Here is a 16,044-nt window from a genome sequence, read left to right as displayed (position 1 = left end):
GAAATCATGTCAAGGAAGTGATAAAGGGTGTGACCTGTTATCTAAATTCAGGGGTACCAAGAACTGTTCCTGTAGGTGTAATTAGAGCCCTGGCCTTCTTACAGGCTCCATCAGTGTCAAATATGGGCACTCTAATTTCCTCCACTGACTTAGTCTGTCAAGATGGCACACCCACTCCCATTCTTCTGCTTCTCAATGTGGAATGGGCACCCAAGGCCCCCATAGGAAGAAACCCCACTGACAGAAATGAGAAATAGTCCATTTGAAGAGATGGTGACAGCCACAGTGTGACCCCCCACCTAGGGCTCGTTTGAACACTTTCTGTTCCCTAAGCTTCTCCTTATCTTGAATTAAACAGAGAGAAACACTCTCAGAAGACATGACTCAACGCCCAGCACAACTCTGAGTGCACTGTCTACCAAATAAGAGCAACTCTGAACAGATGGAAGCAGGCCTTAGTGTAGGAGAAGAACCAGCTTTATAGTTTTTGATTTTGGATGAAGGTACTCTTCAGACTTGTTTATTAGTGCATGCTAATTGTACCAGATAATCGTCTGCCTCAAAGTATTTATTGTAATCTAATTTTGCTATTTTTCTTTTCCAATACAGAGTCTCTCTGTGTAGTCATGGCTGTCCTGGAGCTCACTCTGTAGACCAGACTGGCCTCAAATTCACAGAGATCCACCTGCCTCTGCCTCCCGAATGCTGGGATTAAAGGCATGCACCACCACTGCCTCGCATAATCTACCATTTTAATATAAGGAAACAAGGAAAGCTTACTACTGGTTTAAGGCCTCTTGCCTTCTTGTTCAGCTACTGTTGATTTTTAACAAATGTACTCAGTTGGGAGGATCCTATTTTCTGTTTCTTTTCCTATGACTATATAATTTTATTTTATAAACATGAGACAAATAAATCATTTATATGATAAATGATCTCTAAAATTCATGCCTCCAAGAACTAAAATAAAATGTGTACAGTATCTGGTTAAAACTTCAAAAAATATTAACATAAATGCTTAGTTTACTTGATTATAATTTTTTTGGGGGGTGGGGGATCTGCAGAGAGAGGACTTGAGAGCCAAGTAGTTGTTTTTCGAAAACAAAACAAAACAAAAAACTACAATTCTGCCAGCTCAAACAAAGCCAGGGATGACTGGCTTTGCTTTAATAAATCAGTGGCTACACATGACTGGAGGAAACAATTACTGGGAAGCTTGCCTAGCGTAAGCCTGTTTTGCAAGACAGAAGTATGCTGCTGTTTTACACATTTTAATATTCACACACAGGCAAAATTATATATGGTCAATGTAGTTTGCTGAAACAAAAACACCAACTCCAAGTGAAACACCTTAAAACTGTTAATGGAGCCAAGCACAAAACAATTAAGTTGACTTTTATAATTGAATTATCACCTGAAGACAAGTCAATCTATGCTTTAATCCAGGTGGAATTAAATAAAGAGGGAAAAGCAGCTAGCTTTTTCCATCACAGCCCTTTCTAAAGTAAAAAGAGAAGAGCATGGGCCCCGGGAACTCACACAAGCGCAGGTCGGGGGAAGTGGGCGAACTTCCTCAATGCTTGGTGTTGCTTTTGAACTTTGAGACCTTGATGCATGTTATACTCACTCCCTCTGCACCCATTTTCTCCCCTTAAATACTAACCCCTGGGGAAGCCAAGTGTTCTGTGACACCTGGACACTTGCCACGCCCCTCCAAATCAGCACACAAATATGGCAGGAGAGAACTGTTTTTGTGAAACTTCCCAAATAGATACTTGGTCCACATTTGAGAAATACTTTGGAAATAAAAGGATCTAGCAATGTTAAAGTTCACCAATCAGCTTTACTGAGACAAAAGAAACCAATTTATGGCTGTTAAAACCCTTCAAGATGTCTTCTTCATATCCTGTCATTCTCCTTCCTCATATTTGTAGGAATTACTCCCAAATAATTGATTTGTGATCATTCACATGTGACATACAATGGCATAAAAATAAAAAGTTACATACGATATTATCAAAGTAATCACTAAAGAGATGCAAGGGCCTTTCCAGTAAGAATCAAGTCGTGGAGACTGCAAGGTGCCTGGGAAGTGGGTAGGTGTGAAAGTCTCTCCACTCAAACTGAATATTTAAAACATAAAGGAAGGTCATAAAAAAAATGGGTGTGTGTAGGACTGGAGCAATGTCCAGGAATTGGCGATGTATTATCACACTCCAGGTAACCCAAAGTGCATGCTGGGAAGGTTGAGCTGGACTAGAATGACATCCTTGGGATGGTTACTGCAGCTAGCGTCCCAGGGCTGGTCCCAGGCTTTGGTGTCCTGATATTCTCGCTGTCTTCCCTTCAGTGAGGGGGCTGTGGGCTGGTCCCTCAGAAATGTGTGCAAAATAAATCGGTAACTGTGCACATGTCTGCAGACTAAGACAGACCTTTGGTGACTAAGACTCAACTGTGCTAAGTTAGGAGACAACACGCTTTAACCGACGTCATGTTCTTTTAAGACACTTTCTAAAAGTCAAGCAAATTAAAGAGAATAACATATTGGCTTACAATTTTAGTTGAAATTCTTAAAATATCTGACCTCAGTAACTCTGTTTAATATTGTGGGGGTGCGGATCTTGTTTGGTAAAATTGTGGGTTTTATTTTTAACAGGATGAAATGTCTTTGGAGATACTCTGTATATGGATCTAATGTTTCCTGCATGCACTTACTTATTTATTCAGTCGGGGGGACACACATGTGCAGGTCAGAGGACAATTTACTGGAATTGACAACTCTCTCCTTTCGCTCTTTGGCTTCCAGAGCGTGAACTTGGGTTGTCAGGTTTGACTTCACGTCCCCTCCCCAATTAGGTCCTCTCACTGGCCCTGTATTTGTGCTTTAATTGGATTTATAAAAATGCATAGGAAATAAAAATGTAGACAATATTAATTGGGTGCTCACACTTTGAAATTTGGTTTTCTGAGACAGAGTCTCTCCGTGTAGCCCTGGTTGTTCTGAAACATAATCTGTAGACTTGTAGACTAGGATGGCCTAGAACTCTTCCTGCCTCTGCCTCCCAAGTGCTGGGATTAAAGTTGGATGCCACCACTATCTGGTTTAGGAACGACATTAATAAAGTTTTAATTGGTAGTGTTTAGACAGACTAGATTTTATTTGTAAGTTTATACGCCATATGCAAGAGAATTTGATTAAATTTCTAAGAGAAGTACTGCTTGGATTATCGGGGGACTTTGACTTGTGCAATTTGCTCATGAATTCATCATTAATCAACAATACGAAGAGCTGGTGATGAAAACCCCAGGCCCTCACATCCCTCCCTCAGGCAAGGGCTTCTGGTTTTAACTCTGCGGTTTCATTTTACTAATTTATTCAGCCAATATGTTCTAATTTATCCATGAGAGGGCATGGGTTAACTCCCTTATGTTACTCATCCTTCTACCCCTTTAACAAAAATACTGAATAAAATAAATGCTCTTTCAGGCTTCTCTACGTCACAGGTGGACCTCCGAGAGGGAGCTATACTCCACCATTCTTGCCTCATGGATTTTGACATCACTGCTCTGCTGTAAAATGAGACCGGCCACTGAGTGTTAGTTGGTGCTTCACAACCAGTGCTCAGAGGGTATTTCACAGTGTTTGCTCGTTCCACAAGATATGCCCATGATGCCCAGGGACAAGCTACAAACAGTATCCCTGACACTGGGAAGAGAGACGGCTCCTGCCGGCCCTGGATCAGCTCCTAACCCTTTCTTACAGACGATGCCACTATACCGCACTGCTTCTTTGAGGGTCCCCTCTTACTCAGGCACAAGGCTTTCCCATTTGTCTCCTTCATATTGACCGTCTCATTGTGTCTGTTTTATATTTTTGGAGAGTCTCTCCCAAATTTACTTCGACTAAAATTTTAGTCTGCCTTCTGTTTTCTCAACTTGCCTTTCTTAGACATTCTTTCTTAGATGAGGAGCAAAATAGCTTTTCAAAAAAAATCTCCGAATAAATCTCAATTTTTTTCTTTTCTATGTTTTTTGTTTTGTTGTATTATTTGCTTCCTAAATTACATCCACAAAGTCAGGAATTTTTTCATTCGTCTATCCACATAAGATCTCAGCTTTTATATTTAGAGACTTTTATGTGCTCTGAATTTCCATTGTCTATTCACATTTTGAAAGGACATCGAGCTGATTATTGTTTTGTGTCTGCATGTATGTTGCATGTACCTGTCTGTGTGTAGACACACATGTCGCGGCCCTTGTGTGGAGGTCAGAGGATGACACCGAGTGCTGGTCCTCACTTCCCACTTTATTTGAGACGAGGTCTCTCTATTATCCACTTCTGTATATGCAGACTAGCTGAGGATCCCAGGATCCTTCTGTGTCCACCCGGCATTTTACCATAGAAGAATCGGGGTTACAGATGCAACGCGTGGCCACACACGGGCCCTAGGGATTCTAACTCAGGCCTTCATGCTTACATGGCTAGTCCGTTATCAGTTGAATCATCTCTCAAGCCCAAACTGCTTATTCTTGGGGGCCAGGATGCCATCTCTACTGTAGGGGAGAGAGCTAGGCTTCGGAAACAAGCATCTCCTGCGAGCAGGTCTTAGGGGAGCCAACCCATCCGCCTTGCATGTGCCGTAACAAGGAAGGCTTTGCACTGGGGCCCCCACTGTGGAAGTCCTTGGCTGTTCTCTACTGTTTTAGTCTATTTTGGGGGAAACAAGCCATCTGGATTGCTGCCTGCTGTCACTGCCAGACTTCTGAGAGTCCTCTACAGTGAGGGGAACAGCGATGAATGGGAACAAAGTAGAGGGTGGAGGTCCAGCTGGCACAGTCTGTACTCAAGACTCGATCTATTTTCAGCTTCCTTTCTCATTGCTCTCTGTGCTCGTCATGTACATCGTGAGTGCAGGGCCTGTCTAGAGACGGGGAGACCCTTGTCATTATCCGACAGCATCTTTCCCTGTTCCTTTTGGGCCACTCTTTCTCCTTTGGCCTTCCTGCCAGCATTCCATACTGCCTACAGCTCTCCCCACGCAAGTTCATCCCCATCGCAGCTTCGTTTCTTCTACTGTTTCTGTTCTTCTACCAACAGCGTCCAAGGAGAAGGGACACAGCCGTGGATGTTCAGCCTGTCGCTTAGCTAGCTCTGAACTCTCTGTTGCCCAAAGGCCGTGCCTTTAGACTGTCACATATCAACCACACAATGAGAGCAGAACCTGAGGATATTAGCAGTATCTCTGCTGAATCATTTCTACTATTCCTTTAAATGTGTCGTCATAAAGCCTTACTTAAGTGATGATGGTGGCTGGGAAGGGTCAGCTTTGGAGTCCAGCAGAAAGCGTGCCTGCTTTAACTTCTGCCTTTCAGTCACAGTGACCACAGGGTAGCCCATCTGGTTAGTCCAGGTCTCCATAACTTCTCTCACTGGTAGGTTACTTGCCTGTTGTTGGAAACCAACGGAGAGCCGTTAATTTAGACATAAGGGGGAAGTGAAAGATTGGTGATATTAAAATGTAAATCACTTTTAAGTTGGACAAGGAAAATTTTGAGGGGATTGCCTTCTTTACCTCTTCCAGTGACTGCCAAAAGTCTGAAGTTTTTGCATTCTTGAACTCGAATTTTTTCAGATATTTCTGTAAAAGATGAGTGCTTTAGATCCCAGCCTTGTTCCTCCACAGCCTCGTCTGGACCTCCCCTCGACTGCTCGTCCTGAGTCCATGGTATGAGATGAGACACAAGAAACCACACGTTGTGGCTTTCTTGTAGGAAAACGGCATCAACAGACACTGCTTTTTCAGTGTTGTGATTTCCTTATTATCAACCGTTCCTTCCATTTCTCAGTCGCGTAAAAGCTAGACACATCTTTAGCTCTTGAACTTTAGAAACGGCAGAGGCTAAATTTGTTGCACTAAGGAAATGAACATGTATGCAGTCTTTTGAATAGCGATAAAGATGGTTATGGGTTAGTGGGAGAAATTACTCACTGTGGAGAGTAAGTCTTGAATCTTCAAATACCTTTAAAATATAAAGCTTTTAAATAAAAGGCTGCCCCTTTGTCAGTTCTATCCATAAGACCCCTCTGCGTAAGGAGACATGGGATAGGCCCCCAGAGAATATTCCCAGTCTTTTCCCAGCCCCATAATTGGTCATTCCTGGGGTGTGGTCTTCCGGAGATCTTCCAGTGTTTGTGCTCTCTGTTCCCATGACTTTCCAGATCTGTGCTATCTAACACGAGGGAATCTTACCTGGAAAGCAAACTTTGCCTGGAGCTCCCAGCGCTTAACTTTGTATGTAACATTTTATCTCTAAATTGCTCTAGTGTCCCAGGAGAGTCTATATCTAGGTCATATTATCTTCAGGATTCTTCTTTATTTTGGGGCACGTAAGGATAAAACAAACTTAGAACTCCAGAAGGACTCCAGCATCCCTGAGGTGGGTTTGGAATACTGCCCCCACGTTAATTCTTTTGGTTAATTCACTTCTCAACACTACCACCAGAGGGCAGGCGAAGGAAGGCAGAAGTGTGCCTGTGTCTGGTCTTTCTTCCAGACTCAGAAACTTAATATAATAGCAGCTATAACTGTAGCTACAGGTTCATGCAGAATAGTGCCCTTCGAAAACCATCTTGGAGGACCTCATTTGTTCCGTGGATGTTTTGTTATTGTTTTTCGCTTATTTTTGAGACGGGATTTCCCTGTGAAGTAGAGGCTGGCCTTGACCTTGTGTCTAATCCTCCTGCTAAATGCATTTTTTGTATACTTACAAGATCTTGAGCTGAAAAATAGACAAGCCATCTCGGAACTGGATATGAACTTAAATATTATTTACTTCAATGCTCCTGTTTTTAGAGGTGAAAGAAATGGCCCTGACCGAATGTCTGTGTCCTTGGAGGAAGAGAGACACCCCTGAGACTCGTGGGCAAGAGTCTGAGTGTTGGATCACTGTGGGTGGATTCATCGGGTTGCTAGGGTTTTTTCTTTACTTCAGTTTATTGATTCTCATGAAGTAGAAGCCGAACTGAAATTTACAGAAACACTGTACCACTTTTGTTTTGTCTAGATCAGAGTTCCCTAAAATTCTATACTAAGAATTTCTCTTCTTTCCATTGTCACGGTCTCATCATCTTTCTAGTTTAAATCACGTGACAACCTGGGCGTTGGGCCCCTTGCTAGTTGGTTGGTACTGGTGAGCACAGAAGAAAACTGAATGGTGTATGTTGTTAGTGTCCTAGGAAGGAAAAGGCCTCCCCAGCTCAGTCGATCCTCTTTTCCAGGGATAATACTAATTCATTTTAGTATCACAAGAAAAGATGGATACATTTCTCATGATGATATTTTGCTGCTAATGTCCAACCATGTATTGTACTTTTAAAACGGGTAATTGCAGCCCACGGGCCTTCCAGTTAACGGCAACATCATTTTGCTGTGTGACATTGTACTTGGTGGAGAGAACACACATACACACACAGATAGACAACTAGTCCACTCAGATTCTGCACTGGCCACTTTTTCTAATGGACGACCAGTCTTGGCAGACAGCTAGAATCTGCAAAAGAAAGTCCCTGAACTCCCGTTTCCCAGACCATGGGGTGTCGGGGCAACAGCCACAGTGTGAGGACGGGCAACTCAAGAGGGATTCTGGTGAGAGCTTCGCTGATATCTGAAAATAACAGTTTGGGTTTGGGGTTTCATTTTTCCTATAAATTCACTCCACAACACTATAATTGTACGATTGGATAATGTTGCCTATTATCCATTGTTCTGGGACAAATCTTTAGAATCATCATGATTAGAGGCTGTTATAACTTGAGCTACATTAGTCCCAGGTGAGACTTTTAAAACTAAGCGTCAGGTTAAAGAGGAGTGAGCACTGATTGAATGATTAGTGCAGCTGTTTATTTTAAGGGCTTTTTTGATAGTTTTCTACAAAACTTGACACAAAGGAGCATTTCATTTAAAGTATCAAGAATGTGTTATTTTAAGTGGCAAACTAAAACGAAATCTTTGCAAATAGAATTGTAACAGTCTTTGAAAGCAAGTTTTCTTTTTTTCTTTCTTTTTAAAAAAGATTGTTGTTGTTGTTTATGTTGAGGGTCTCACTCTATGGCCCTGGCTGGCCTAGAACTCACTATGTAGATCAGGCTGGCCTTGAACTCACAGATACACTTGTCTTTGCCCCCCAGATGCTGGGATTAAAGGTGGACCCCACTACACCTAGCTTTTTTAAAAATTTATAGTGCAACACTATATATTATAGATATTAACAAACTGCATATTATAGATATCCACTCAGGAAACATCTCCTGGATCACCGAATACGTGAAGAATTCTATAGGCCTGAGGACATAAGAGATAGGACCGCCATGAAGACGGTCACAGTAGGGACGCGGTGACCATGGAGCTGGAAGCTCAAGGAAAGTTCTGCAAGCACATAGCCCCTCCCTTTGTGCCATATGTCCTCACAGGACAGTTTTTTTAATGATCAAATTGTCCTCACGTGCACCCTAAATACCTCCAAAATCCTACTCTTTTCTTGTTTTAGTAGGCACAGAGGCATTTTATGACTGCTCTCCAAAGAGACCACTTCCTTTTGGGATATCATAGAGATGGATAAATCCCACTCACAGAGACTAGTCACAGGGGGAGCTACTGGGTAGTGGTGGCATTGTCCTGTAGTGGCATGATCCTGGGCAACAGATGACAAAGAACTGATAATCAGTGTGGAAATTGTCTCTCTCCTGTACCAGCAACAGCTCCATCAAGTTTCCAGGCTGGCACAACAGGAGGCTGGGAGCTCCATTGTTAGATGCAAATGGGCCCAACCAGAAGATGGAGCAGTTAGAAGGACACATTGTAGTGACTTCAATGAAGGTCAGGAGACACTAACCCCGAGATAACTGACATAGGGTCTTCTAAAAGAACAAAAATGAACTGGAACGTCCAGTGTAGTGCCATGCTAACACAGGATGTGTGCAGAACATCAGGAAAAATTTCTTGTTTATCTTCCCAAAGGGAGCAAGATCTCCTTAGTCGCTGACTTCATGAGAATATGACTATTCATATCAATAGTTTCCTAAATCAATATTAAGGAAAAGACCTTATATTTTCTTCATAGGAAGACTAGTAGAGAGAAATTTAAATGTCCATGCCATGCTTCTGTGAAACCAATCATGCCCCTATTCCCCAAATTCATACACGATGGCCTCAGAGCATCTGGAGGGCATTCTGGTTGGTACGAGGTCACAAGGGTTTGACCTCACATTGGGATTCATGTTCTTACAGAAAATTCAGGACTGCTTGTTCCCTGTGCTACATGAGGACTCAGAAGGGCTATCCACAGAACAAAAACACCCTCACCAGCAACTGAAACGGCAGCACTGTGACCCTGGACTTCATTGCCTCCAATGCTGTGGGAAAGTACGTGTCTACTGTTTAAAGTACCTGGTCTTCTCCGTTTTTCCCTGGCGGCCCACGTGCAGCCCACGTGTGTAAAGAGTAAAGTCTCTCTAAGCAGTGCACTTGACCCACTCCACGGCATTTCTGGCAAGTGATCATTACAGAGCCCTAACTTGATGTAAAGTCACTGTTATCTCTTACTTATCTGCCCGAGTGAGGGAAGGAAAGAAAGCAGCTAACCCCAACTAACCGTGATTGCCAGCTGTGTATCAGTATGGTTTTACTTCTGCTACCACTAAGAAATCGTACCTGACACCCTTCTTTAAATTTCTCTGGTGTGATCCAGTCTTCGAGCATTCTCAGAATAGACGCTCCCTAGGATGAGAAAAAGGGGACCGATTAAAGTCGGCATATTTCATGATTATACCTGAGTGTTTCTGGAAGAGCATTCTGATGAATTACATAGTTATCGTACTGTAATTTCGGGCAAGCAAACAAAACCTCCAACACTTGGCACCCTTCTGTGGGTGTCCTTCTAAATAAGCAAGTGATAAAGAGATCAAATCTGCCTTGATACCAGTGACTCAAGACCCAAATGGTTATTGCACTTCCCCAAGTGGGCCGACAGGTGGCGCTTTGTTAATGAAAGAAAAGAAATGGTCCCCATGGCTATTCTTAGGCGAAGCACTAATTTCAAGGTAAAATTATGGCAAATTATTAAATCTACCTCCACATAGGGAACAATAAGTATATTTAACAGAAGGAAGTACAGAGTGAAAGTAACATATTAAATAGTTCAGTATGGATAGATATAAAATGTAGCCACAAAACCTTTCTTATTGAAAGCAGTTTGCTTCATTTGGTTTTAAAGATCTCAGGAATTTGAGGAATGTCCTGATTTCCAAATTTCCATGTGGGTTACATGGAATACTAAAGCACACTACGTCTAATATTTTAAGATACGTTTTCAAATAATGTACTCGAAAAATATTATTTTCCCACTTAACTTGCTAGTTATTACTACATTTCCCAATTATTTTAAACTGCATTTGGACACGGCAAGAACAAAGCTTGGAAACGTATTTATTTCTGACAATATTTTAGCCTCTGGAGTGCCCAGGACTTAGAGCCCAAGTCTTCCTTTGTGAGTCACCGCGACAGATATTTATTTGAAAGAAGACAGGAAAGACGTCGTGGGAACAATATGTGCAAAAGGTTGAAAACTGTGGCACCAACATCAAATAATGACTTTCTCACGTAAGCTGATTTGATACAGATTCACTTAATAATTATAAACAAACACAACTCTGTCAGGGTCCATCCAAAATAATAGCAGCACGGATATAGGCCGATCCAGGAGGAACTGAGCTAGGAAGTTACCCAAATAAAGATATCGATTATATTATATTTGTACAAGTCTGAAATATGTGTGGAGGAGACACTGTGGGCGGTATTGTGAGAGAGTGTCACAAAAGGCTTGGGCAGGCACGTTCTCAGCCAGAGTTCCTTAAGTTTTAGTGGCTAAAAACTGCCTTGTCTAGCAGACACAAACACAATTATCTTCAACTCTCTCCCTCCCTTCCTTCCTTCCCCCTTCCCTCCCTCCCTCCCCCCCATGCATGAATATCTGTTTTGAACATTAAAGTGCTCTCCTGTTGAAAGTGCCCGTGGAGATGGGTTTCCTCACAGACCACACAGCAGAAAAGGAAGATCTATCATCTTTCAGAAAAATCAAGAACGGACTGGGTGGGATGGTTGAGTGAGGAAGGGTGCTTGCGGCCAAGCCTGACAACCTGAGTTCAATTCTCCAAATCCCCAAGATGAAAAGAGAGAAGCTGCTCTGCTCCCAACATTTGCATATATGGCCCCTCCACAACAGAATAAATTTTAAAAATTAAAGAAAACAATTAAATTGGATGTTTAAGGGATAATTACTGATTTCTCAGAATGAAAGTCATTTTAAACAAAAATGGGAAAAAGGACAGAAATTAGTTCCTGTGTCATCAATTTCTTTGCCTGCAAAATATCAACTATTTACTACTCTGTCCTGACTATGTTCTGCAGTCTTTTCCAGAGCTCACAGCAGAATCTAACCATTTCTTACACACAGTTTGTTGGACATGCACTGAACGGCAGTAAACAGGGAGATGTTCAAAAGCAACGCTGTGCACCTCCTACCTTGCTGTATGAGATTCCATCAAACACAGACGTTATTTCAGCGGGAGTTGACACTGTGACAACTATTGGATGGGAGGACATCAAGGAGTCGTCTTCCTGCACCGGTAACACGTCCTCAATCAGCACCTGACTGAGCTGGAACGACAGAAAGGAGGGCAGCACGTCCTTCGGATCACTTCCTACTTTATACCATCCCGTGTCATCAAAATTGTGGGGCAAAGAAAAGAAAACGACCCCAATCGTGCAATGTGGTCTCTGGGTCTTCAGATGAATCCCCTCCCAGCAGCTGCTCCGCGCTGGTTTTGGTCCTCTGGCTGGAACGCTTTTGATTCCAGACAAACCCAGCAATATCTACGCCTGCTGCTGCTGCGCTGCCCTTGAAACTGGACCACACTTTCCGAGTTTCCCCGTTGTCTGCGTAAATGGTATGATGTCAACTCACAGGGTGGTTGTGAAAATTCAGAGGGGGAGAGTCAACTGGCCACAGTTGTTTCTCTTACTTGTCGTTGGAATATGGAAAACTTCTAGTTAACCACAGGAAACCCTAACTCGTTCTTAGGTTCCAGTGATCAGAATGATTTAGTCTTGGGTTTTTCTCAGCCAAGTCAAGCGGGTATGGCCCTGCAGTATGGTTAGCCTTCCAGGTTGAGAACACAGCCTCTCTATCTTCTTGATAGATCGCTTAAACAAGCTCCCTGACTCACTAGCAGTCCAAGCACCTTCTCTTTGGACTCAAGCACAGGATTCAGACTCCAGTTCAAGGGCAGCAGCGCTTGACATAGTTTCATAGTGGAGCTCAGGGGAAGCCAACAAATTGGTTATCGGTACTATTTTGATTAATACGGAGTAAGATTCTGAAAAACCACTCCATTAAGCTAGTACTAATTTTTTAAAGATCAAAAGTTTTATTCCTTCTGTCAATTTGAAATATTTCTGAAAGGGGAACTTGTGTATAAAACTATGACATTTGAATGTTAGTATGTTATAATTTCATACAAGTGTTTGATATAGGTAGGACGCCAAGGTATTTTAGTAGGAAAAGTTAAAGACAATGAAGTAGGGGAGAAAGGGGTGGGGGAAGCAAGAAACATTCCAGACCAGAAATACCTAAAGCACATTCCCTAATTTACTTTGAAAAATAGAAAAACTGATTTGCAAAAAGATTTGCAAAAATTGTTTCTTTCAGTAACCTGGTCTCGAAACACACACACACACACACACACACACACACACACACACACACATATAGTGATGGCTGCTGTGGACCTCAAGAGTCAGTTTCTCCCAGGAATGTGGCCACGAAAAGCCACCCAAGCTCCAGCATCTCATCCTGGACCAGTGTGTTACTTTGTTTAATTTAGTTTAGTTTCATTTGGTTTCTTAAAGGACATAAAATTGTGAAGGGGAAGTGGGGGGCAGAGGGTAGAAGAGGAGACAGGGCAGAGAACTCAGGCAGAAAAAAAAATTATTTTTTAAAGATGAAAAAAAAAGTTACAGACTTTTGAGCCCCAAGGAAATTAAACTTCTGTTGGATGGTATTTTCCTTAATTCTAAAATTTGCCTTTAGTAGACTTTCTACTTTAGGATACTCTAAAGTTTAGGAGTCATTTAAAAATACACTCAGAAGTCAGAAAAAGATTAAAAAATAACTCCAAGTTAAGTAGTCCTGTTTATTCTTTATCAAATTCACATGGAAGGCTAACCCCCTTTGGATACACTTTATTGTTCTTCTTTACAACAACCCACTGAGGTAGCTCTTTCTGTCTGTCTCTTTACAAATGATACAGACAAGGTAAATAAACGTTACTCACTGTTAAAAACAGTTGTTCCAGTAGAGGGCAGTATTCCACATACTTTACGGCTATCTACCTCTATGCAGAGCTAGGTATACGCATCTCCAGAGTGTACATACATGCATATATACATACAGTCACAGAAGAATGCTCACATGATCTAAAGACAAACAAGAAAGCTTAACTTTCCTAAAGAAAATTCTGTAGCATTTCTGGAAACTTTTATCCCAGGTCCTTCGCGGGCACACTGTGTGAATGTTCTCTACGCACACAGTGTGGGAACTAGAAAGCTTACTTGACACAGAACCTCTCATTGGATGTTAAAGGGAGGCCTGACTCAGAGGTGTCACCTTGTTCATGACCACATGCCCTGTTGTGCATCTAGGAGACGATGAGTTAGGATTTGATCTGGTATCTGACCGCTAAGTAGATCCTTCATCTCTTTACCGCATTCCAACAACCTGCTTAGGTCAAGTAGCTAATCGAATAAGGCTACTTCTGAGGGCAGCACTCTATTCGCTTAATGAAAGGCTGGCATTTTTCTACTCTTCCTTCCCCCACACCCCTCCCTTCCCGACAGGTGTTTGTCTATGACTCCCAACTGGCTCAAGGACTGGATAAAGGCACCTGGCAAAGAACAGCTCAGGGGAAGCCACTGGCCCCACCCTATCCTCTCCACGGAGGTCCATGACCACCATCATACTTGACCCGGACCCAAGACCACCATCGAAGGCTTCAGTCCAGTTTCCATTAAGAAAATATATTCAGAGAGCATGTGTTTAAGACTCACCATTTCCCAGTCTTTCTCTGCTTGGTTCACTCCCAAGAACTCGAAGAAAGAAGCAAATCCTTCATTTAGCCACAAGTCCTCCCACCAGTCCATGGTCACAATATTTCCAAACCACTGAAATGAGAAGCAAGGAGGAAGTAGTCAGATGTTTATCCTTGTGGTAGAAAGATGCGGAGGAAACTTTATAGTGTGGATTTGTAGCTGATGTAGAAGTGGAAAACGCAGAACCTAACATACGCTTTATCTTGATTTGATCACACTTTATCTTGATTTGAGAATGTTAAACTCTCCAGTTTATTTCCATACTTTAAAGAATATAAAATGTTATAGGACAGCCTCTTGTGTGTTTATTAAAGGCAAAACAGTCTAAAGCAGTGGTTCCCAACCTTCCTAATGCTGCGACCCTTTAATACAGTTCCTCACGTTGTGGTAATACCCCACTATAAAACTGTTTTCATAATTCCTAGTTATGAAATTGCCATTTCAGAATTGGGATTTTTCTTCTGTTATGAATTCTGATGTAAATGTCTGTGTTTTCTGATGGTCTTAGGTGACCCCTGTGAAAGGGTCATTTGGTGCCCCCCCTCAAGGGTCGCAACTGACAGGTTGAGAAACACTGGAAAGCTTCTTTCTGTACAGAGCAAGGTTAGTTAAGGCTGATTGGCTTCCAGACAGCATTCTCTGAGCTGCCCCTTTCCACTTCTCTATTCAATCACACTTTGTATTACTGTTATGCAATACAAAGGCCAGTTTTAAAAGACAGTAGACTTGCTTCAGGCCCCTACCTGGTGTACAAGTTCATGGGCAACCACACTGGCCACTCTTTGTTGGTTGGATGAGGCTGATTCGCTGGGGTCAAACAGCAGGTTTGTTTCCCGGTAAGTGATCAGTCCCCAGTTTTCCATGGCACCAGTGCCAAAATCTGGGATAGCGATTTTATCTATGGAAAAAAGACAGCCCAGTGAGAAACGAATTCTTTCCGTTTGTTCATAGCGTTTCTTACCAAATTAAGTTATTTGGATGACTTTTTTAAGGCTAAAAATAATCTCTCAGAGTGAGAAGCAGGAACCGTTTGCGCAAACATTTTGGTCCTAATGCCCTCGGCATTCCCACGGAGCAGTTCCTGTAGGCTCTAGACTTCAATGGGTCATCCCCTGCCCCCCTTTTTGCTTAGTGGTTACATGACTTTTTCCCCCCCAAAGCCCGTATAATTTTATGTCTTCCTTCTCTGCACTGCGCTTCGTTTTTATTAGGTGTCCCCATCCCCCACTGATCACCTCGGTGACAAACAGCACCTGTTTGGGAGGTGCGCTGTTAGGAAGAAGAACGAAGTCTTTCCATGAGGACTGAGAAAGACAGACCTTGTGAGCTCATAGAAACAGTTCACATGTCAAGGCCATAGACTTAGAAACCCCAGTACTTCCAATGCTGTACAATTTGAGGACAGCGTCTCTCCACCCATCTGGTGTCGCTTCCCCTTGCCATCCCTACATTTTCCTCCAGTTCTAAAATGTTGCATGCTACAACAATTTCTGTCTTTTGTTTTCTCTGGATTTTAGACAGAGTCATCCAACAAGGGGATGCAGTGTTGGGTACTTCTACATTAAATTGGCAAAGAGAAAAATGTTGGTTAGTGGGAAACAGAGCTTCCCTAGATAATGAACTATAATCTGAATGCATTTTTTTGTGACTACTCTAATTTAAACGAGGAACAAAATGTAAATAAGTTAAATTTCTTTCTAGCATGTGAGAAAAGGGCCTGTCTGGTTAAAATAAAATTTCTTAAAAGATTTTTATAAAAGAATTAAAAAGTATATATCTTTGGTAGAAATCATCTCAACGGCGATTTTCTTGCCATGCTGCCCTTACGGCATCACTAAAG

General features: G+C 42.2%; 1 protein-coding gene across 1 annotated transcript in view; it reads right to left on the bottom strand.

The window, feature by feature from the left end:
* Enpep (glutamyl aminopeptidase) overlaps positions 1–16,044 on the bottom strand; it is a 74,692-nt gene that overhangs the window by 29,592 nt on the left and 29,056 nt on the right. Inside the window, exons 5-10 of the mRNA XM_087897584.1 lie at positions 14,948–15,102; positions 14,163–14,276; positions 11,580–11,714; positions 9,711–9,776; positions 5,574–5,639; positions 5,295–5,446 (exon numbers count right to left, since the gene is read on the bottom strand). Coding sequence (XP_087753710.1) covers positions 5,295–5,446; positions 5,574–5,639; positions 9,711–9,776; positions 11,580–11,714; positions 14,163–14,276; positions 14,948–15,102 — 688 coding nt within the window. The remainder of the gene's footprint in view (positions 1–5,294; positions 5,447–5,573; positions 5,640–9,710; positions 9,777–11,579; positions 11,715–14,162; positions 14,277–14,947; positions 15,103–16,044) is intronic.

The sequence above is a fragment of the Myodes glareolus genome, chromosome 17 (genome assembly GCF_982192425.1).
Source record: "Myodes glareolus chromosome 17, mMyoGla1.1, whole genome shotgun sequence".
Lineage (NCBI taxonomy): Eukaryota > Metazoa > Chordata > Mammalia > Rodentia > Cricetidae > Myodes > Myodes glareolus.
Note: the sequence above shows the minus strand (reverse complement) of the source record. Positions and strands in the feature narration are given on the sequence as shown.